The sequence below is a fragment of the Mus musculus genome, chromosome 15, assembly GCF_000001635.26.
Source record: "Mus musculus strain C57BL/6J chromosome 15, GRCm38.p6 C57BL/6J".
Lineage (NCBI taxonomy): Eukaryota > Metazoa > Chordata > Mammalia > Rodentia > Muridae > Mus > Mus musculus.
Genome location: NC_000081.6, coordinates 34236881 through 34258800, shown reverse-complemented (window position 1 = coordinate 34258800; position 21920 = coordinate 34236881). Strand labels below are relative to the sequence as shown.

General features: G+C 45.1%; 1 protein-coding gene across 1 annotated transcript in view; it reads right to left on the bottom strand.

Annotated features, from left to right (window-relative positions):
• Positions 1-20775, bottom strand: part of Laptm4b (lysosomal-associated protein transmembrane 4B) — a 46270-nt gene extending 25495 nt beyond the window's left edge. The window contains exons 1-2 of the mRNA NM_033521.3: positions 20379-20775; positions 9-120 (exon numbers count right to left, since the gene is read on the bottom strand). Coding sequence (NP_277056.1) covers positions 9-120; positions 20379-20477 — 211 coding nt within the window. The 5' untranslated portion in view covers positions 20478-20775. The remainder of the gene's footprint in view (positions 1-8; positions 121-20378) is intronic.
• Between the last annotated feature and the right edge of the window lie 1145 nt (positions 20776-21920).

Genomic DNA, 21920 nt, shown 5'->3' with positions numbered 1-21920 from the left:
GTACTTACTGGCATCATCCATGAACTCAAACTCCCCTCCTAGTTCAGAGCCTGAAAAGTGATACTGATTGGGATCTGCCAGGGCACTCAGCAGGATCAGCAGGACCACAGCATTGATGATCTGCAGAAGAGAAAAGGGACATAAGACACCCAGGCCAGAGTCTCAGATCACCCATGGTGCTGCATGCCTGCAGCTGAGGAAGTGCGCAAAGGCTCCCGGGCAGAGGCCTCTGGCCAACTAGGCGTCAGCTAGGCTGGGAAGACGGCTCAGCTGGACAAGTACGAAGACCTGAGGTCAGACCTCCAGAGTCGGCTTAAAAAGTGCAACAGGGTGGATGGATCAGCAACAGGGGTAAAGGGCACCTGTCATGAAACCTGATACTATCAATGCGTTCAATCCTCCCCCAAATCCCACATGGAAGGAGACTCGACTCTTCCAAGTTGTACCTTTATATGTGCACCTACACAAACATATGCACATAACACACAAATAATTTTCTTTTTGTTAGCGCAGTTGTCATGTGGCTATAATCACAGTACTGGGAAGCAGAAATGAAGCATGGGGAGTGGGCAAGTCCATGAAACATATGTACTAGCCAGTCAATCTAGCGCGTGTGTGTGTGTGTGTGTGTGTGTGTGTGTGTGTGTGTGTGCCACAGGCTATGAAAAGCACTATCACCATCCGTCTGCCCCTAGTCTCTGACTTTCGCTGAGGACAGTATCCTTCAAACCCAGCATACCCACGTAGAGATGATCGTAGCCCATGGCTCCCACCTCTACTTATCCCTTCCTGTGTGTTTTTAGGAGTATACCACACATTGTGATTAAACGGGACACTACTCAGGCTCCACAGTAAGCACTTGCTATGTTTATTCCTGAGCCTTACAAGCCCTCTAGCTAATTAGAGGAATGCAAAATAATCCCCAGTGTAGGAAAACTACTCAAAAACACTGCTCAAAATCACAGACTGGAGAGGGGAGATTTGACTTGGGAACTTAAGTCAAAAACCTAGCCTTCATGTCTTCTGCTCATATGTATAACTTCATCATCTGGGCTTACCTTCTCCCTCATCTCCCTACACCCCACCCAGCTCAGAAACATGCGTGTACTGTTTTACTCTTCTCAGAATGGAGAGAAAAGGCCTTAAAGGCACGTCCTACTATTTGGAAGACTATTGGGTAAATACCCACTGCAGAATTTTTTAATATGATCATCTCAAGGGATTATTTTAGAATTGTTGTATGACTTGGATTTTATTTTCCTTCCTCTATTTTCCAAATTGTCAGATGCAGCCTGACAAGAACAATTAATTCACGGAATACATACACATGCATGATTAAATATATACAAGTATGAGGTCAATGGTGTGGGGAGTTAAGAAAGGGTCTCACATAGCCCAGGTTGGCCTTGAATGTACTATCCCCACCTAGAAGCTCTTAAATTACTGAGCACAAACCACCACATCTGGTCACCTTGACCTTCATCCCAGCCCTAACTTAAAAGAAAAAAAAAAATTAAAGCTAGGCAATCACTATGCAGCTTTGAGTCAGAAACTCACTATATGTAACCAGGGTGACATGGCCTGAACGTTAGAGATCTGCCTGTTCTTCCTCTCTGAGCTACGAACAAAAGAACGTGGTACACATTGATAACCTAGTCAGTCTCCAGACATGCATATTAATATTAATTGCAACATTTCTTGTTTTTCTCTAAAAAAAAATCATAATTCACAAGACTCTGATGGTGTGGCCGACAAACTCCATTTGAAGGAAGTTGATGACACCATGGAGGAGACTGTGAGAGTATGCAGCATGGAAGAGAGGAACTCCAAGCATGAGCAAGTGAAGTGATCCAAGAGTTAGAAATAGCCATTAACCAATGATCAATTGAGCCAATTAAGAGTATGAGGCACGATGGTGGCGCAGCCTTTAATCCCAGCACCGTAGAGGCAGAGGAGACCAGCCAGGGCTACACAGAGAAACCCCCCTATAAACAGGCAGATAGATAGGTTAGGTAGGTTGGTTGATAGGTAGGCAGGCAGGCAGGCAGGCGGTAAGACAGACAGACAGACAGACAGACAGACAGACAGACAGACAGACAGATGGCAGCCAGACCAAGAATAGGCTAATGCCTCCAAAATGTCTTTTGGTGCCAAAGCTCGGGAGTACAGCAGCTTTAAAGATAAAAACTGCAGTTACATCTGTATTCAAGGGAGTTGAAATAATCCTGCAACATCTGTCTTTTTACAGAGCTTAACAGTATCTTCCATATTCCATACTTTCTCCAGTTATTTTGATTGTATGATTTCGCTTGCAGATAACACTAATACGTATATTTGGTTAAAATGCGTGGACCACACTCAGGGCCAGTCTCAAAAGTGATGCTAAGGAAGTTATAGGTACTGGGGGGTGGGGGGAGAGGTGGGGGAGGGAAGCAGAGAAGGAGCACAAACTGCAGTCACCTCACAGTAATTCCAAGCACCAGGGTGAGAGAGCCTAAAGATGGAGGGCAGTTGCAGGATGGTAGAGAACCTGAAGGCCAAGATTGGAATTTGGGGTGTGACATGGTCGGAGTCTCTCATTTAAGGTTAGCCCTCTCTGGATGGTCAAAAAGATTAGGTTCTAGTTACTTTCACTCTCACATCTCTGTGAGACTGCCACACCATGTTATCTGCAGTGGTCTTAGGTGCTAGGAATGGCAGAAGTAGGGTGAGCACCATAGAGCCAGAATCCTTAGAGACAAGACACAAAGATGAGGGCAAGAGGGTAGGGGAAGCAAGCAAGCCCAACTTCCAGCCTGGTGAGGTTATCTTGTCACTGCCAAGAACGATGGTTGGGAAGATGCTAAGGTCTTAGCTGCTACAAGTTCCTCCATGTCGTCATCTCAGGGAATCATGCTGTCCCTTCTCCACCTGGCTTCTAGTCCTCCTCAGGCCTGGCATCCATGCCTGCCCTTGTTTCTGACTGGGCAATGCATTTCTGCTCTCCCCTCTTGGTCTCCCTCTAGTGGGTTTCATACCAGTTCTATTAGTTTGACTTATCCTCTCTCCCCAGTATTGCCTACTGCTTTACAAGGACATTCATCAAACCTGAACCTCGGGCCTCTGTATCCCAGGGTCAGTCCTGGCCTCTGAACTTTGTGCAGGAATTCAGATAATGATCAGTGTTGGGGTTAGTGAGGGACACAGCAGGTAGAGGGGTACTTGCATCAGGATTTGATGAAATGATTTGATCCCTGGCAGGAAAGATCTGATTCCTGATTTGTCCTCTGACATACATACATACATACATACATACATACATGCATGCATGCATATATACATATAATACACACACCACAAATACACAGAATTTTTTTAACTTATTTTTTTTTCTTTTTTAAAGACAAGGTCTTATTATGCAGTTCTGGCTGGCCTAAAACTCACAAAGATCCACTTGCCTCCTGAATGTTATTCTTTAAAAAAAAAAAAGTGGTAAGCTTCTTGCACAATCAAATGACTGTCAACAACAACAAAACCAACAACAAGAAGACAAAAAACAAAACAAAACAAAACCACTGTTTTAAAAGTTTTTATTTTTTTTTTAATTTAATGTATGAGAATCTGCACGTACGCCTGCATGCCAGAAGAGGGCCCAAGATTTCACTAGAGATGGTTGTGAGTCACCATGTGGTTGCTGGGAATTTAACTCAGGACCTCTGGGAGGACAGCCAGTGCTCTTAACTGCTGAGCCATCTCTCCAACCCCCAAAACCACTACTCTTATCTCAAAGGAGTAAAATATTTTATTCTGGAGTTACCCCAAATTCCATGTTCCTCTTTCACATTTGCTGGTGGAACATCAGGTAGGTGGAGACGGTAAACCGGAATCTCAGCTACAAGTCTCAGATGCTGATAGCATCCTTAGCCTTTGGTTGGTGGGGGCCTGGGATTGGTACATTCCAAACAACTACCTAATAGTCCCAGAGATGCGAGGTCTCATGCAGAGGCAGGTAATAAGCAGCTATTATGGGGCTAACGATGGCCCTGGACTTACAGCATTCCAGGCGGCCCACATCCCTGAGATATAAGCAGTGAACCAGTCTCTCAGGAGGTTTGTGGAAGGTGTGGTTCTTTCCACCTCCCTTCACATGACTCACCCTGGACTGCTTCTTTTCTGAGAGCTGAGACCTTTCTGAACAGTCAGTCTGCCTTGCCTTTTCAGTATTACTACTCAACAGCTGGGTAGGACTTTAGCACCACGAAAGGAATGAATACAGGAGTGTCCATGAGGACTTGGGTCAACACAAAGAGGTGGGGCAACAGTCGTCACGGCAACTAACAAACATGGTCAGATGGAAGAGGACAAATACAAGCTAAAGCCCTGGGAATACTGAGTAAAGTCTTCCTGAAAGAGAAGACAGAAGCTCATTAGATCATGAGCTCTGACCAACCTCGACTTGCCACGAGTGTAAAGGCCATAGCTAGTTTCTATGCAAAAGACCCAGCAGACACACCCCTGCTTTTGGGGTTTTCTTGCTTGTGTTCAGGCTGTGTCTTTCAGTGAGGTGAGTACCAATAATTCTGCACTGTCAACACACTTTTCCTTGTTCTTAGTCAATTACGTAAGTAGTGTGTTAGGCCCTGGTACTTTCTCCAGATACCCAAAATGCTTTCAGACTTGTAGCTTGCACCTAAAGCCCCACCACGGAGTGTCAGCAGCTTATCTATCTTTGGGCCTCCTGGCTCTTGCACCTGGTTCCCCTCCTCACTCTGTTCTCACAGAACTCAGGAGCGTGTCCACTCTGGACTCTCCCAGATGCCCCTGCCTCTGACTATTCCTCTGTTTTATCCACAATAAACTTTCTCCTATGCCACTAAAAAAAAAAAACCAAAAAACAAAACAAAACAAAAGAAACAAACAACATAACTGGTAAGCTGGCAGCTCAAGACCCTCAATAAAGCAGGGCACGGTGCTGGCCTGGCCTTTGATCCCAGTGCTCCAGAGGTAAAGGCATTGGCAGTCGCTCAGTGCAAGACTAATAAAGCCAATATGCAAAGGCAGTAGTAACAATCCCAACCGATTTCAACCGATTTCTCTGAATGGACTTGGTTGGCTCTGGTCATCACTTTTAGGTTGCGCTATCTTTATATACACTTAAAATGCAGGAGTCAAAATGGATGAGGTGGTGCATGCCTTAAAAAAAAAAAAAGGCCAAGACCACATAATTAACAAGAAATATAATGGACAGGTCCAGGGAATCCAACACCCTCTCCAGGCACCAGGCATGCACGGAGTACACAGAGTTATACACAGGCAAAATACCCATGCATGTAATAAAAATATTATTTGCAAGTAAGAAATGTGTTTTTAAAAATATATTAGGCAGTGGGCAAAAGCAATGGATGCCTCCCACCCCAGTCCCCAAGAAAGGAATAAATAACACCTGACACAGTCTACTTATGAGATCTATGCTTTGGAAGGAAGAAAGTAGTCATACTTGTATCATGTAACTTTGATTCTATGGATGTGACGAGGCAGGGCTGGCCTAGAATCTAGTCAAGGCTGAGCAATAGGGACCTAAGATCTGCAATTTTAAAAATACCTAGTATTGACAGGCTGGGACATGTAGCAGGGAGAACAAAGCCCAGAATAAGTAGGCCTCAATAGTTCACTCTTAGGAGGCTAAGGCAGGAGGAGCTCTATAAAAAAGGACTAGTTTCGGATATACAGTAGAACCAAGGCTAAGAATCAGGACACTGCGCCACAACAGTTGGCCACTTGTTCTCAGGAGCAGTGAGTTGAGGCTGCTAACAGGGAACTACGAGTGCAGACACACATTTAGAAGGCAGTGCCACGGGTATATCATATCCATAAGCAGCTGGAAAGATGGTTCAGTAGTTAAGAGCAATGACTCCTCATCCAGAGGTCCTGAGTTCAATTTCCAGCAACCACATGGTGGCTCACAACCATGTGTAATGGGATCCGATGCCTTCCTCTAGTGTGTCTGAAGACAGCTAAAACCATAAAAGTTGCTTCCCCATTGAGACCTATGACCTCCCCAGTCACAGGTTTTTGCTCTGGCTTACAATACCAGATATAAACCCTGTCTTGTAGAACAGGCCTTAAATCAAATGGAAAGGCTGTGAAGCAGCTACTGCACAAACAAGCACACCCTGGCTGCAATGTTGGTATTTTGCATGTAGGGTCCACAGCCAAACAAGAATGTTGCTGACAGTTCTCTACTAGCACCCTATATAGCCCCAACTGGCACTATGAAAGCCACCCAGCAAGATGGTCGTTCAGTCCCAGCTTAACTCCTTCATGTCCTGCAGTCTCATCCTGCATACTCAGTATCTTCAGCAATGGGATCTGACTAACTAGTTCTGGCATACAACCAACAGCAGTAGCAATAGCCTTTACATTTTGGGGGGGTCTCAGGGGCTTCCCTGGCTAACAACTCACAGGAGGTAGAACAACCCTAGCATTGGATCTTCATTAATAATCATTGGATTATGTCCTCTGGGAGTGCCCTTTTCTACCCATATAGGGAAACTTGAGATTTTTTTTCCTTTCAATTTACCCAGCCACTTTGGTTGTAGACAAGTGGAAGTACCATTGTACCTAGTTGTCTTTCCAGGGCCTTTCCAAATCTGCAACACTCACAGGTTTTATACATACATACATACATACATACATATATATATATATGTATAGATAGATACATATACATATATATGTATGTATATGTATCTATATATATATATATATGTCACTACATAACAAAACCATTTTTAAGGATGGGCAGGACAAGGCAACATTCCAAATCATCATCCCAAAACAAAAGGTGGAGTTACAAAGATAACCTTGGTGAAGCGCCCTGAACGTCTGCTGTCATGTATTCGGAGCAAGTACCAGGTGACCCCAGAGGCTCAGACACTAAAGTGAAACATAAACAAAGTCTGGGTGTGAGGCAGGGTTGAATCCAACAGGAAAGGTCGCATCTGCTTGTATCAATTGCTTCCTTGGTCCGCAGACCAAGGCTGGGTAGAAAGCCTGAACAGGAGGCTTTAACTGGGTTTTTATAATCCTAATCCTTCTCTCTGAGCCATTTTCACAGCCTGGAGCTCTTCCATGGAGCCTTCCTACCTGTCAATGTGCTCAGACCTACTTAGCCTGAAACCCTGTTCTCCCTGGCAGCACCTGCTGGGTCCCTGGATCAGAGTGGCCCTGAGTTGACATTGTGGCTGTAGCCATCATTGTTGACTCTCAATCTACCACAACTTGACTGGGCAAACCATCTCCACCCCGAGAGCACAACCTTTGGCTAGAGAGCAATGTACCCTCCTTAGTCAATCTGGGCCATAGTTACTACCCCTGGGCCAGGCCTGATCACGTGCACCTCTGACACCTCTATTAGAGATACCTTCTGGCTCCAGCTTAAAAGCCCCCCAGCAGCTCCTCAGCAGTTTGGTGGCTTTCTAACAGGTTATCCCTTAGCAATTCCAGCTCGGTACAAATCTTGGCACATTTGTCTCCACAGTATCGGAGACCAACTTCTTCCTCTTTGTCGTTCTTCCCCTAGGTTGCTCTCTTACTTTCTGGACTCTCTTCACATGCCGGTCTAAGTCACTTAGATCTGCCAAAGCCTTTCCTATCGTGCCCCACTGATGGACTCAGCAAAACTGCTGAAGCTCTATATCTACCTCAAGGTCCTGCTGGATCAGCCTTTCCTTTAACCCCTCTGTGAACACGGTTGTATCAGTGAACTGGGGTTCAAAGACTGCTTCTCGTATTCCTAGTTCCCTCAAGAGCATGTTTCTCCACCTTTATGGTCCTCCAGCCGCTGCTATTTGTGGGAACCTCAGATGGAGATAGCCAAATGTTCCTAATGGCTCTGATATGTTAACCTACCAGGCACTGGCTTATCTTCGTGTCCGTTTATGCTCTCCCTTAAGTAAGGATTAGAAGTTACGAATGTAACCGAATTCTGCGGGTTTTCTACCTCCAAAGAGTCAGACTAATCCCATCTGCTCCCCTGTCCCTCAGTCTCACAAAGCAGAGACAGGCTCACTTACTACTTGTTTAAAGGTGTTTCTCAATCCCAGCATTCCTGATCATTATACTTTCTTGTTGCATGCTAAGTTACAGATTTTTCTCTCTTTTTGTATTAAAGGTTAGACTTGAGAAGTATCGTTGATCATTTTTACCATCTCTCTGTCTTTCTCTTACCTAATTTACTTGTCAAATCAGAGGCTAACACGGAGGAGGATTTGAGTAGCACATGCCTTTCTTGTTGCAACTGCCCCTTTACATAAACCAAGTTCCTGCCTGGCCACCATCTCAGCCTCAGATGCCTTTCTAACTACACACAGCACTGGCTAAGCAGCCTACACTGTTGCTTGCCAAGAGCCGATCATCGCGCACTGAATCTCAAAGGCTGAAAATTTTTCTCTCAACTTTTAAGTGTTGTTGGGGTGTTTGTATCCATGTAGTGGGCATCACTCTCAATCAGGCACATCGCCCCACAACACACAGTTGAAGACTGCCATCTTAGAATTCCTCCTATTGATACTCCTAATCCTGATAGCTTACCTTAGCTGTGTGTCTCACTATTCATAGCAAGAATCATGCAGCCACATCATGCCACATCATACCACAAAGGCACACTAACACCCACTATACAGCAGAGGACACTATCAGAATTTCCTCTGCCGATGTCCCCAACTCAGGCCTCAGCCTTGCTACCCATAGTCAGGATCCTCCCCAATTCGCTCACTCCTCCCCAACTCATATTGAGTTCTAGTAAGTGCCCATCAATTATGTTGGGTAACAAAAGCAGTGTAACAGCACACAGGTCTACTCACCACACATAGGGAGCCTTACTTACAACAGACCAAAGTATAGATAACACCAAAGACCAACTTGGTCAACCAGGAGTTTTATTGAGGTTACTTAAAGGAGCAGAAATGACTCAAAAGATAATAGCTGCATCACCAAGGCCCACCCCAGCATAAGTGACAACTCACAAAAGTGGGAAACGTGGGACACACTGCACAGCCTGCAGGTGCTCAACAGGCCTGAGAATATACTTTCCAAGCGACTAGTCTAAACTTCTTCCAGGGAGCTCAGCAGAGCCTGTTCCTGCGTGTTCTAGGCAGCTGAGGTCTTGGAGTCTTCACATCTCAGCTTGTCTTGAGAGTCAGTCTTCTTTACAGCTCCTCCCGTTAACTGCTCTGAAAGCAACTCTGCCTTTATTGCATACAATGGTAGTGAGGGGCCTAGTGAATCTGCTAAGTTTCAGGGATCCTGAAGCTGTTCTCAGTTCAGTTGTTTATCTTCCTCTTTTAAGGGCTTCCCTGCAGGATGGAATGTTTCAATTTCTGAGCAAACCTTTATACAGGGTGACCCTAAGAAACTTAGAAATAAGAATTCCCCTGGAGATGGGGTTGGTAACCTGGGGACACAGCTCCAGGTAGATGGTTGGAGAAATATGAGGAGTTTTTCTACAAACTCCTTGGGTCAAGTTGGGATTCTTGACTTCCCAACAGAAAAGAATTTCATGGTGAGCCAGTATCAAGCAGAGTTGATGCTTATTAAGAAGAGGTTTTAAGAGCCAGTCTTGGTTACACTCGGGTTACATCTCAAAAGGTTGCTAGAAAACCTTTTTCCTCCCCTTTTCTCCTTGATAAGTAGAAATGTCCTGGATGTAATCAGAATTTGAGAGGATCCTGAACTAGGAACCACAGAGCTGCACAGAGATTCATATACAAAATTTCTTATAAACTGGGTTTCCACAGAAACACCTTCAGCCTCTGGATAGGTACTGAAATTCCTGCTTCTCTGTGGCCATGAGGCTTTAACTGGAACCAAGATAAAGGGCTTTTTTCCTTCTCATGTCCCCCAAATTTCCTCTGCCCTCACGTCCCACCTTGCAGCTGGTCAGAGCCAAATATGATGATAGTGAGCTGTCCCCAACCACACACCAAGGTTGTTAGCATTTAGTCTAGGCTCCACCCCACAGTTACCTGGTAACAGTCAGGTGTGCCTGACTCACTATAAAAGAGGCTGCTTGCCCCTCTTCTCTCTCTTGCTCTAGCTCTGTCTTCTAGGCTCCTGTTCCCCTTCTCTTCCCTTCCTCTCTCTCAATGTGTGCATGGCTGGCCTCTATTCCTCTTCTCTCTTTCTTCCTCTCCCTCTCTCTGCCTTTCTCTATCTCTACTCCCTCAACCTCCCTCTCCATGCCCTGAATAAACTCTATACTCTATATTATACTGTCATGTGGCTGGTCCCTCAGGGGAAAGGGATATCTCAGAATGTGCCCGCAAACGCACCCCTTCTCCCACACCTTACCGTACCGCACCTCCAAACATATTTCTTCTCTGTTTTTATAAAACACAACAAAGGTAAACAAAGGGGCTTCTCTAGACCTCAGGTTAGGATGGTGGTCCCACCCCACAACTCCAAAAAGCAGAAGAACAAGATGGCAGCAGCTTTACCTATACCAGAGGAGGCTCTTCTTCCTTACAAAGGAAAAACAGGACTGAGATGTTCTCCACCTTCTTACCAAACACAGAAATAAGACAGACTACCCAAAGAGTAAGAGAAACAAAACAGAGACCTTACAAAGGACCACATAGGAGGCAAACTCATCTATTACTCTCTGTTAGTATACAGATTCCACTGATCTACCCTCAGGGACCTATGTCCTCTGTGTCCTCTACCAGGTATCTGAAGCCAGCTTAGAGAACCCTGCCACCCGAGCCCCCTCTCTGTTCCAGCATTTGTTTTCTCTCCTTGTCTCATTGTCTTTGTGTGTATGCCTCTCCCTAGCGCTCTCTCTCACTCTCTCTCTCTCTCTCTCTCTCTCTCTCTCTCTCTCTCTCTCTCTCTCTCTCTTCCCCGCCCTTTTCTCTGTCCTCATGGCTCTGCCTTTCTGCATGCCCACCCCTGCTCCTCTGTCCCTTCCCCAGTAAGCCTCTTTTATACCAGGGATGTCATAACTTCTCAAGGACACACCTTGGCCTGGGTCTCCAAAGGTACCTCCTTGCCCCATTAAATTTCATAACATCCTGGGATGGAGAGCTGTTCCTTTAGTCCTAGAGATCTGCAAACTCTAGTAAATTAGATTCCCCAGGCAGTCCTGATATAGAGTGGTTAGGAACTGAACTCTACCATGATAGTTAGTATTCTCTCCAGGAAAGGAGTACATAGGCTAAGGACAGACTTCATGTCAGTGACAGTTCTATTCCACTGTACTGATACAGTGGTGCGCTGGTTTCATATTGCATAAGTTCACCAGGGGTGAAATCTGGCATCCAATTTCAGGGCACAGATAAGATGCTATCTCCAGAAAGGCCGAGGGCTCTCATTAGTAGGAAGGCTAATTGTGACCTGAGTATGGGGATCCCGCCCATAAACACTGTGCTGGGAACAAATATGGCTTGCAGCAAGAGCCCCAAGTCTGAGTTTCAGTAAGAAGGCCACACACCACTTGCTGGCTTTTGTTTTGTCTTTTCTATAAACTATAATATCACAAATGGCAGCATGGAGTGAGGGTATTTCCCTTTCCCAGTTACAGCCCAAACTGAAAATAAACTCATTTGGTGGCGGGTGGGGGTGGGGAACATAGCACATCTTTTCTCTCAGCACTTAGGAGCCTCTGAGTTCAAGGCTAGCCTGATCTACAGAGTTCCAGAACAGCCAAGGCTATACAGAGAAAGCTTTATAAACTGCTATTTGCCTGTTGGTGGCATCTTTCTCCAATCTATCCAGGTGTCCTCTGTCCCTCTCTTCCTTCTTCCTTTCCTCTTCTCCCTTGTCCTCTATAGCCTGTCTTGGTTTATTCCCTGCCCTTTGTTCCTCTGGAGCCAGTAAGTCTCCTTTGTACTGAGAACTCAGTCCTGGGATGTCTGAAACCAGTCTCTTCACATAGTGAATAAATCCCTTTTCTCCACTTTCTCTTTAACTGGCACACTGATGGCCAAGCCTGGCTTCTTAAGACTGCCAGAGCCAAGGATAGATGTGGACCCAAAGCTGTGCCTTCCTTTCCTATCCATAGCACCTCCATTTTTGCCAGTACCAAGCCCTCCATAGTGATCACCCTACAAATACAGACCCTATGTCCAAAGGCAATGCTTCTCCAAACCTGCACTGTGGACGCAGCTGGCCATGCCATCTTGGGGGCCAAAAGTTTTAAAAATTCAACTGTGTTTTTGCTAACAATTTAAAACTATATTCACACTATTAAATAAAATCTATAGCAAGTTATTGCCTGGGCCCCAACAGATCAGGTTAAAAACCAAGATGGAGTCCCTGGTGCTGAAGCTCACTTCACCCAACTGAAATGGGCTATTTAAGAGACTGTTTAAGCCGGGCAGTGGTGGCGCACACCTGTAATCCCAGCACTCGGGAGGCAGAGACAGGTGTATTTCTGAGTTCGAGCCCAGCCTGGTCTACAGAGTGAGTTCCAGGACAGCCAGGGCTACACAGAGAAATCCTGTCTCAAAAAAACAAAAACAGAGAGAGAGAGAGAGAGAGAGAGACTGTTTAAGAGACTTTCTGAGAGGGAACAATAAATTCCCAGAACAGTTGGCTTCAATTGCCATGACAATGAAGCTCCCTCTCCCTTAATCCCTAAACAGAAAAGTACCCCAAAGCTGACAAGTGATTTTCCCGTTGTTCTGTCTCCCAGCCCTAATCCTAGAAGAGGGGTTAACTTTGAAATGACCTTTTTTTAAGTTGTTTTTATCTTCTGCAGCTTTTTTTTTTTTTAGGAAACCAGCCTTGGCTCACTGTAATACTCTATTTTACAGAATGAAACACTGATTCTATGCTCACAAGCAGAGTCGAAGGGTTGACAAACAAGGGGCAGGCAACAAGCAGATTCAGCAGAGAGGCACTTGTTGCCAAGCCCACCTGAGTGGAAGGAGACAGTGTTGCCCTAAAGCTTCTGTGTGTGGTGGGGTGGGGTGGGGGTGGGGGGGGATGGGGCATTTTCTTCAAGTAAAATAAGAACCAGTCCACGCCTTTAATCCTAGCACTCGGGAGGCAGAGGCAGGCAGAGTTTAAGGTCAGCCTGGTCTACAGATGAGTTCCAGGCAGGACTACACCTAGAAAGAAACCCTGTATTAGAGGGTGGGAGTGGGGATAGCGACTTCACTGCTCTTCAACAGTTTCCAAAGTTCCAAGAGTTCTAGAAAGCCAAGGACTCAGGAAGAAGAAAAGGAGAGAGTGAATTAAGCTTCTAGGACTCAGGCATCAATCAATCCCCAGCACCAACTCTTACAAACAATAAAGTGGTGCCCAGTGGGCGTGGTGATGCATGCCTGCCCCCAGTGGGCGTGGTGATGCATGCCTGCCATCTAACCATCTGGAGGACAGAGGCAGAATCAGAGGAGAGGGGGAGAGAGGGAGAGAGGGAGAGAGGGAGAGAGAAAACATTTAAAAAGGCTGCCCGAAAGGGGGCGGGCAGATGGAAAAGGGAGAATTCTGGCCTCTTTCTCCTACATGACGAAGATTCAAAGTTGACAAAGCAAATTATAAGGATTTTGTTTTGGTTTTCAACATAATATACTTTGCAATGTAAAACCCACTTTAATCAAGTTAATACCTAGTATTCTGTTAGATATGCTTAAAGGGGTCATGGAAATTTGCTATTAACAAACAGCTTTAAAAGCAACCTTTTGTTTTTGTCTAGCTTGTCTTCAAAACATCCTTACAGGGGCTGGAGAAATGGCTTAGCAGTTAAAAGCACTAGCTACGCTTGTAGAGGGCCTGGGTTCAATTCCCAGCAGCTCACAACAATCTACAATTCCAGTTCCAGAGGACCAAACACCTGGCCTCTGTGGGCAACAGACATTCAGGTGGTGCTCAGACATGCATGCACATAAAATACACATACAATAAATCTTTTAAAAAATTCTAACAACTGGTTACCATTAGGAAACTATTCATAATGGGGACTAACTAGGTTTCATAGATATTCATTAAACAACTCTACCAGCTTGCATTATACAGAACTGCCTTTGATTTTTTTTTTTTTTTTATTTATTTATTTATTACATGTAAGTACACTGTAGCTGTCTTCAGACCCTCCAGAAGAGGGAGTCAGATCTCATTACGGATGGTTGTGAGCCACCATGTGGTTGCTGGGATTTGAACTTCGGACCTTTGGAAGAGCAGTCGGGTGCTCTTACCCACTGAGCCATCTCACCAGCCCCTGCCTTTGATTTTTTAAGAGAGGAGCAGCAGCTAGAGGAGGCTGTATCCAAACTGATTCAAATCAGATAGTTAGAGGCTACACAGCAACAGAGAAAAAACTAACATAAATCCTCCACCTGCATTACACCATCAGCAAATGAGATCTGCCTGAAAAGAACCTGCTACGTCTCATAGCTATAAGTTAACACAGCCTGACCTGATTTGTAGCCCTCTGAAACACCCTGCCATTTTAATCTTCTCTAAAAGCTGGCTAGCCAGACATGGTAGCCCATACCTGTACTCTCAGCACTTGGGAGACGGAGGAAGGAGCATCTGACACAAATTCAAAGCCAGCCTAAACCATATAATGAGTTCCAGACCAGTCAGGGCTATACACATACAGCGTGAGATTCTATCTTAAAACAACAACAATAAAAAAAAAATCCTATATAATATCACTCCTGTTTGTGACTTTATAATGGTTCCCCCACTGCCTAGAGAATAAAAATCCTGGCTCCTCAGCATAATATTTCAATCTTTTACAGGCTGAACAGTGCTGCAGACCCTCTGGGCCCCTTTGTCTGTCTGGAATGGGTCTCTGGGGCAGGTGGGCTTAGCTATGTCAGAATTCAATCTTAAAAGGCACTTATAATAAGATAATACTAAAAGAGAGCACGTAGATCCATACACCAGACTAACTCGGGAATAGGGTATGAGTATATGGGTTAAAGAGAACGCCAGACTCCAGGAGGTGAGTTTCCGTGAAACTCTCTGCCTCGTGAATGGCTTCCAGGCCTCTCGGCCTGTCAAGCTGACTCGACCGACCGGAGTGTGTGGCAGAACAGTAGACAGTAAGGACTATCAGTACCAAGAGTCAACCCCATACATGGCTCTGGATTTACTGGCAGTCATATAATCTGGCAGCTAGCAAGAAACTGTTAATCTTAAATGACTACACTGCCACCTATCAAGCAGGGTTGCTTTTGCGGACCAGGATAGCTGGATGTAGCCATGCCTGTTTGATCCCAGTACTCAGGAGGCAGAGGCAGACAAATCTCCTAGTTCAAGGCCAGCCTGATGTATAGTGCAAGACAGGACAGCCAAGGTTACCCAGAGAAACCCTGTCTCAAAACAAAAAACAAAAACAAACAAACAAAAAACAAATTAACAACAACAATAATACTAATAAATACAATGAAAGAAAAATAAAGTTAAAAGGGGGACAGGAAAGCCTGCTAAAAGGGATGCCAATTTCATAGGCAAAAGCCAAATGCATCAGGCTTGACCCAGCTGGCAAGGCTAGTAAGTCCAACTATCCTGACCTTTCACAGCCTGTAAGCTGATCACTGCCACCTACCCAGTGAATATATTCTAGATGAAAAAAAAAAAAAAAGGACAGCGTGCAACTGTCATAGCCATTTGTATTTAAAAGTGTATTCAGGGGGGCTGGAGAGATGGCTCAGTGGCTAAGAGCACTGGCTGCTCTTCCAGAGGTCCTGAGTTCAAGTCCCAGCAACCACATAGTGACTCACAACCATCTTTAATGGGATCCAATGCCCTCTTCTGGTGTGTCTGAAGACAGCTACAGTGTACTCAATTACATAAAATAAATCTTTTAAAAACAAACAAACAAACAAACAAGTACATCCAGGGCGGAAGCGACGACTTCCTGCTCTTCCAGTGGATGGATCTGAGCAGGTCCTCAGCACCCACACTGGGAGCTCACAACAGCCTATATTTCTAGCTTCAGGGACTCTCTTCTGGCTTCCAGGGATTTCTGCACACATGGCACAGATAAACACACATAAATAAAAAAAGTCTTTTTAAGAAGGATATCTGGAAGAGAAGGGGGTGAAGAGATGCTAAATGTTTAAGACAGATCAGTCATATTTCAGTAGTAAAGTGAGAGCTAATCAGAGCATTCTCAGAAAGAGAAATGATGGGCAAGAGACCCAAACAGAAAAGTCAACAAGATGCAGAGCTGTAATAAAGAGATTAAGGTGTCAGAAGTAGACAGGACTGGAAAGATGGCTCAACACTTAAAAACACTTAGTGCTCTTGGAAAAAACTAGGATTTGGTTCCCCGGACCCACCATAGATCACAGCTATCCAAGTGCCAGAGGACCTGTAACTGTGACCCTCTTTCGACCTCTGAGAACTGTATGCACATACACACACGCTGATGGACATTCATACACATAATTTTTTTTAAAGTAAAATCAGAGGCATTGAGCTGGAAAGTCTAAATGGATGGCCTGATATTCGAGTATGGGAAAACCTGGGCAGTGGGGAGTGTAGCAGAACCCTTCGATGCTTAAGACTTACATACAATGGCTCAACATTTGCCTAGAACCTAGCATATCTTCTTTTAGAACTCATGTTTCGCTTACTTATAACTAATAATACTATGTAAAATGACACATAATTATACTGTATTATTTAATTAATGATGGATTGCATACATTTATTACAGATACATCCCCAAACCCTTGAATACAGGGGACCAATTATTCTACTGTAATGGAGAGAGAGAAAATTCCAGAACACACAGCAGTCAATCAACTACACATTTCTCTCTTTCTCGAGGTTTTAATTTTAATAGGCTATTGTAAACTCACAGCTATCCTCCTGATTCAGTCTCCTGAGTGCCAAGAGCACAGGCATGTGCTCCCATACTCAGCTTAAAGGGTCTTTTTGAAAAAAAAAAAAATGGATGTCAGCTCCTATCTCACAGAAAAGCTAAAACCACAGAGCTTCAAGGGGAAAAAAAATCTTTATACCCTTTGATTTCATAGGATACAGAAAGTATTAACTTTTAAAGAAAAAGCTTCACAAATTGAACTTTTGAGCTCCTAATCACCAAAATGTCTCATTAAGAAAATGAGGCCTGGCATGGTGGTACACACATTTAATCCCAGCACTTTAGAGGCAAAGGTGAGTGAATCTGAGTTATGAGTCCAGCCTAGTCTAAAAAGTGAGTTTCAGGACAGCCAGGGCTGCTACACAAAAAAATCCTGTCTGGAAGGAAGGAAGGAAGGAAGGAAGGAAGGAAGGAAGGAAGGAAGGAAGGAAGGAAAAAAAGGGAAAAAGGGAAGGAGGGAAGGAAGGGAGGGAGGAAGGAGGGAAGGAAGGAGGGAGGAAGGAGGGAAGGAAGGAGGGAGGAAGGAGGGAGGGAGGGAACAGGGAGGGAGGGAGGGAGGGAGGGAGCATACAGGCTGCACATAGTCTTTAATCTCATCAGCACTAGAGGCACACAGCAAATCTCTTGTGAGTTTGAGGCCAGCCTGGTCTACAAAGCAAGTTCCAGGACAGCTGTGACTACATAGAAAGACCTTGTACAAGGTACAGTCTGGGACATTATAGTCACATGTACATATTTAACAAAAAAAATTGGTATCTAAGTACATAAATAGTTTCTACAAATTAATGAGACAGCCCAATAAAAATTATATGACATGCAATTGATTCATAAACAAAGTCAAACTCTTCCACATCACTCTTCATGAGGGACCTGCAAATTAAAGCAGTGTAGCACTACATGCCACTTGGAATGCTAAAATCTAAGACTGACAGCACCAAACACCGTGGCCCATGAGACCATCAGCACTTCATACACTAGTAGTAAATAAAACAAACTGGTAGAACTAACCAGATTGGAAAACTGGCTAGCACTGGGTAAGCCAAACATACCTCACCCAATGAGCAACAGCTCCACCCAATGGAAATACAAACGTATGTCTAGCAACATTGCTTAAGAATGTTCAGAAGAGTTGAATATACATATAATAGCCCCAAACTAAAACAGCTCCATGCACAACAAAGATGTGGTCTATTCACAGACTAAGATATGTTAAGCAGTCAAACATAAGCCAATTACAGATTCCAACACTAGGAAAGTAAAAAATCATGCCTTCTAAATGAAAGGAACAAGAAGAGAACTCAGGTGCACACCATAAGACCCTGTCTGTAGAGTGGCCTACGCCCCTACCCCAACACACTGACTAGGACCAGGAAGAGACAGAGAAAATCCTGTGAGGTTTCAGACCTTCTTAGGGATATGGATTAGTAACGTTGGTGTCATTGTCAATGAACTGTACAAGTAACAAGTGGATCTCACATATGTGAATGGAATTTATTAGAGGGAAAACTCTAGTAGCCAAATCAATGTTTTATTCCTGAAAACCTTTGATAGTCAAGGCAAAACAACAACTTTTTAAAGGCTTAAAGAAATACGGATTATCACATGAGCTGTAACCAAGGACTGTAAATAAACCACAAGCTCTTAGCCTCTAATTTCATCCCTAGAAAATTAAATTTAGCTTACTGAACACAGTACATAGCATGCAGGACCTAGTTAGTTAGTAAAAGGGTAATACTAGTAAGCCCTAGTCAGTAAGCAGGGATACGAAACACAAAATTTTCATTTGGAGCGGTCTGCTTTTGACACACCAATATAGCATGGTTGGATACCTGACAACTACAGGGCTCAAGTATTTCTCTCCCGTAGATCATGTAGTACGCTGTGTTGGGGCTCAGTCTACACTGAAAACTCTTTTTATACATGACCACGTGGCAGGTGAGACAGGGTGAGAAGATGGGGGGGGGGTGCTTGTAGGAAGGAGAGGTAGGTAGGTACCTCATTTTTCCTTAGGCCTTAGGCCCTCACCATGTTGACCTTTTTAAATGGAAATTAAGGTCTTAGATAACAGATTTGTATTTAAAACTATAAGGGAACTCAACTAGTGAACAAGAAATTTTCAATAGGAATAGAAAAGATTTCTATATAGATGTGGTGAGTACCTAAGCTTTTCTGGTCTCCTTGGAAGCGTATGCCTCACAAAGGGCAGGCTCTTACAGGAAAGGAAGCCTACGGAGGGGGAAGTCTGCTTTTGACACACCAATACAGCATGGTTGGATGACTGCCAACAAGACTAAAGTAGATTTATATCTCCCGTAGATCATGTAGTACATTTGCCTAATGCAATGCCCTAGATTTTACCAACTGCATCCACTGAAGCCCTTGCAAGCCTGCAGATCTGAACACTTCCAAGGAGGACACAGACATTTGCAGCCCACCTTCTGCCCTGACTGGCCATCGATAAAAGCACTTCCTGAGGCCACTTTCCACACTCCAACTATGGTTTTAAATTCCTGTAAATTCCTTGGCTTTAAGAAAAGTCAGGGCTGAGCCAATACATTAATGTTCAATTTGCATTCACACTGAACAGCCAGAACCCACATATACCAAAGGTCTGTTGGAAAGCTTTTAAGACTAAAAAATTCTATTATGCGGCCATAATGGACCCAACTAAAGAAAACTTGAGACTATAAATAGAACTGTAACATCACGTGGAAGGGGAATGCATTGTTTAAAATGGCACAAGGCAGTTTACAATTCAATACTGAATATCTTTTTAAACTATCAAAGGGAGCTAAGAATATGTTCTAACTAAAAAGTTTTATATGCCACTTAACTACCACTTTCAACTACATTTCGTTGTTCTGCAGCAAGTAGCTCGGATCTCTCTAAAATGATGTCACAAAATCCAAAATATTGAGGAATCCGACTCAGTCCAAGGCTGCCAACCACCAACCAAGGGCAGCCAGCGCCACAGGGCAAGAATCCATCAAGCTAACTCGCTGCCCCAGAGAATCACATGTTTGTTCTTGACACAAATGTGAGCGCCAACCTGAAGGCCATTTTTAAAGAAAACTAAATTTGCCCGCCGTGCCTATTCAGAGGGATCACCTGTCCTCGGGCAGGAACCTGAGTGGTTGTTAAGATGGCTTCTCCAAGCCAACTGGAACACAGGCACACTTGGGTACCTTCCCTGTGTAAGAGCTTTAAACAGGCGTACGCAGGAAAATCCTCTCGAGAGGAACAAGAATTTCCCAACCGTTTCTGCTCGGACGCGAACTCGCGAGGGCGAACGCTGTGTAGCCGTGGTGCGTCCCGGGGGTGAACATGCCCGGCCCGCACCTCGCAGGGCCCGGTGCCCCACCCCCCCCCGCCCGGCCCCACATGCCCCCGCCACTGCAGCCCGGCTCTCCCCGAGAATTAACTTTCTAATAATACAACTTTAGGCGGATGATCGCGGGCGGCCCCCAGACCGACGCCGACCTAGAAGCGACTTAGTGGCGCGGGGTGAGCGGCGCGCGTGGGGACCCCGGGGGCTCCCTCGACGCCAGGGCGCGCTCACCAGGTACCAGACGCCCAGCAGGATGGTGCCGGTGCGGACATGGCAGCACAAACAGCAGCTGTGGGAGTAGAACCGAGTCCAGGGAGCGACCATCTTCATAGCTCCGGCGCTCGTGGAAGTTTGTGAGAGCGTCGCTCGCTTCGTCTTGGGTCCGCTGCTCCTGCCCCTCTCCTTGGCCGCCCCGACCCTCGGACCGCTCGCCCGACCCTTGGCTCTGCACTGTACCGAGAGCTCCGAGTGGCCGCTGCGACGGGACACTGGGCTCGAAGACCGCGGCGACGCTAGGAGGCAGGGGGGAGGAGAAGCCGTGGGTCACGTGGCCTGCCCGGGCTCGTGATGTCACCACCGGCTCCAGCCAGCTGCGGGCGCTGGGAGCGCTGCGCCAAATAAATGCTTCCTTGCTGGACCCTGAGGGAGTCTCCAGAATTTTCCTCCGGAAATGGGGTGCACCTTTGGTTAGGATTCAGATTCATTCCAGCTGTGTTTGCCTCACATCTAGCTTGCAAATAACCGGTGAATGCTGTGCTAGGATTGTAGTTATCTTGCAAACTGGCGGAAGGAAGGAAAACTGCTTAGAATGATTATTCCAGTCAACTGCGGTACTTTGAACCACTGCGGAACCCGCAGAGAGCAATTTATCTCAGCTTCCCAGCTCAATTACTTTAGTAGCAATCTTTTCCCAGAAAATAGAATGTGTGTCAAGGGCATCCTCACTGTGCTTCCGTGGCATTTTTAATAATGACTGAAGTTCTAGTAAAACAAAAACAAAAAAACAATTACTGCCAAAAGATCTATGCAAGTCACAATACACAGCGTTGAAAGAGCCCAGGCAGAGGACTAGGGTCTGGGGGCGGGGGATGTCCCTCCAGCTGCTGTTTTGGATAGGATCCAAGTTTAGCCTTTGATGACCACAGTGCTAGCTAAGAAGCTCTGATAACTTAAATTAAAAGTTCGTGTGAAGCCGGGCATTGGTGGTGGTGCACGCTTTAAATCTCAGCAGTCAGGAGACAGAGGCAGGCCAGCGTCTATAGAGCAAGTTCCAGGACAGCCAGTCTAGTCTATAGAGCAAGTTCCAGGACAGCCATCCTAGTCTATAGAGCAAGTTCCAGGACAGCCATCCTAGTCTGTAGAGCAAGTTCCAGGACAGCCAAAACTGCACAGAGAAACCCTGTTTCAGGAAAGGAAAGAAGGAAGGAAGAAAGGAAGGAAGGAAAGGAAGGAAGGGAAAAAAAGAGACCATGTGAAAGTTTTATTTCAGGATTAGAACAAGAAATAAAATGGGTTCAATTTGGCCGGTCAGTGGTGGCGCATGCCTTTAATCCCAGCACTTGGGATGCAGAGGCAGGTGGATTTCTGAGTTCAAGGCTAGCCTGATCTACAGAGTAAGTTCCAGGACAACTAGAGCTATACAGAGAAGCCCTGTCTTGAAAAACAACAAAAATTTAAAAAAGTTTTAAAATGGGTTCGATTTAAATTAAAGTACATGTCAAATAAGATGAAAGATGGTTCAAGATTGGTTAGTTTCACAAAGACGTGCATCTA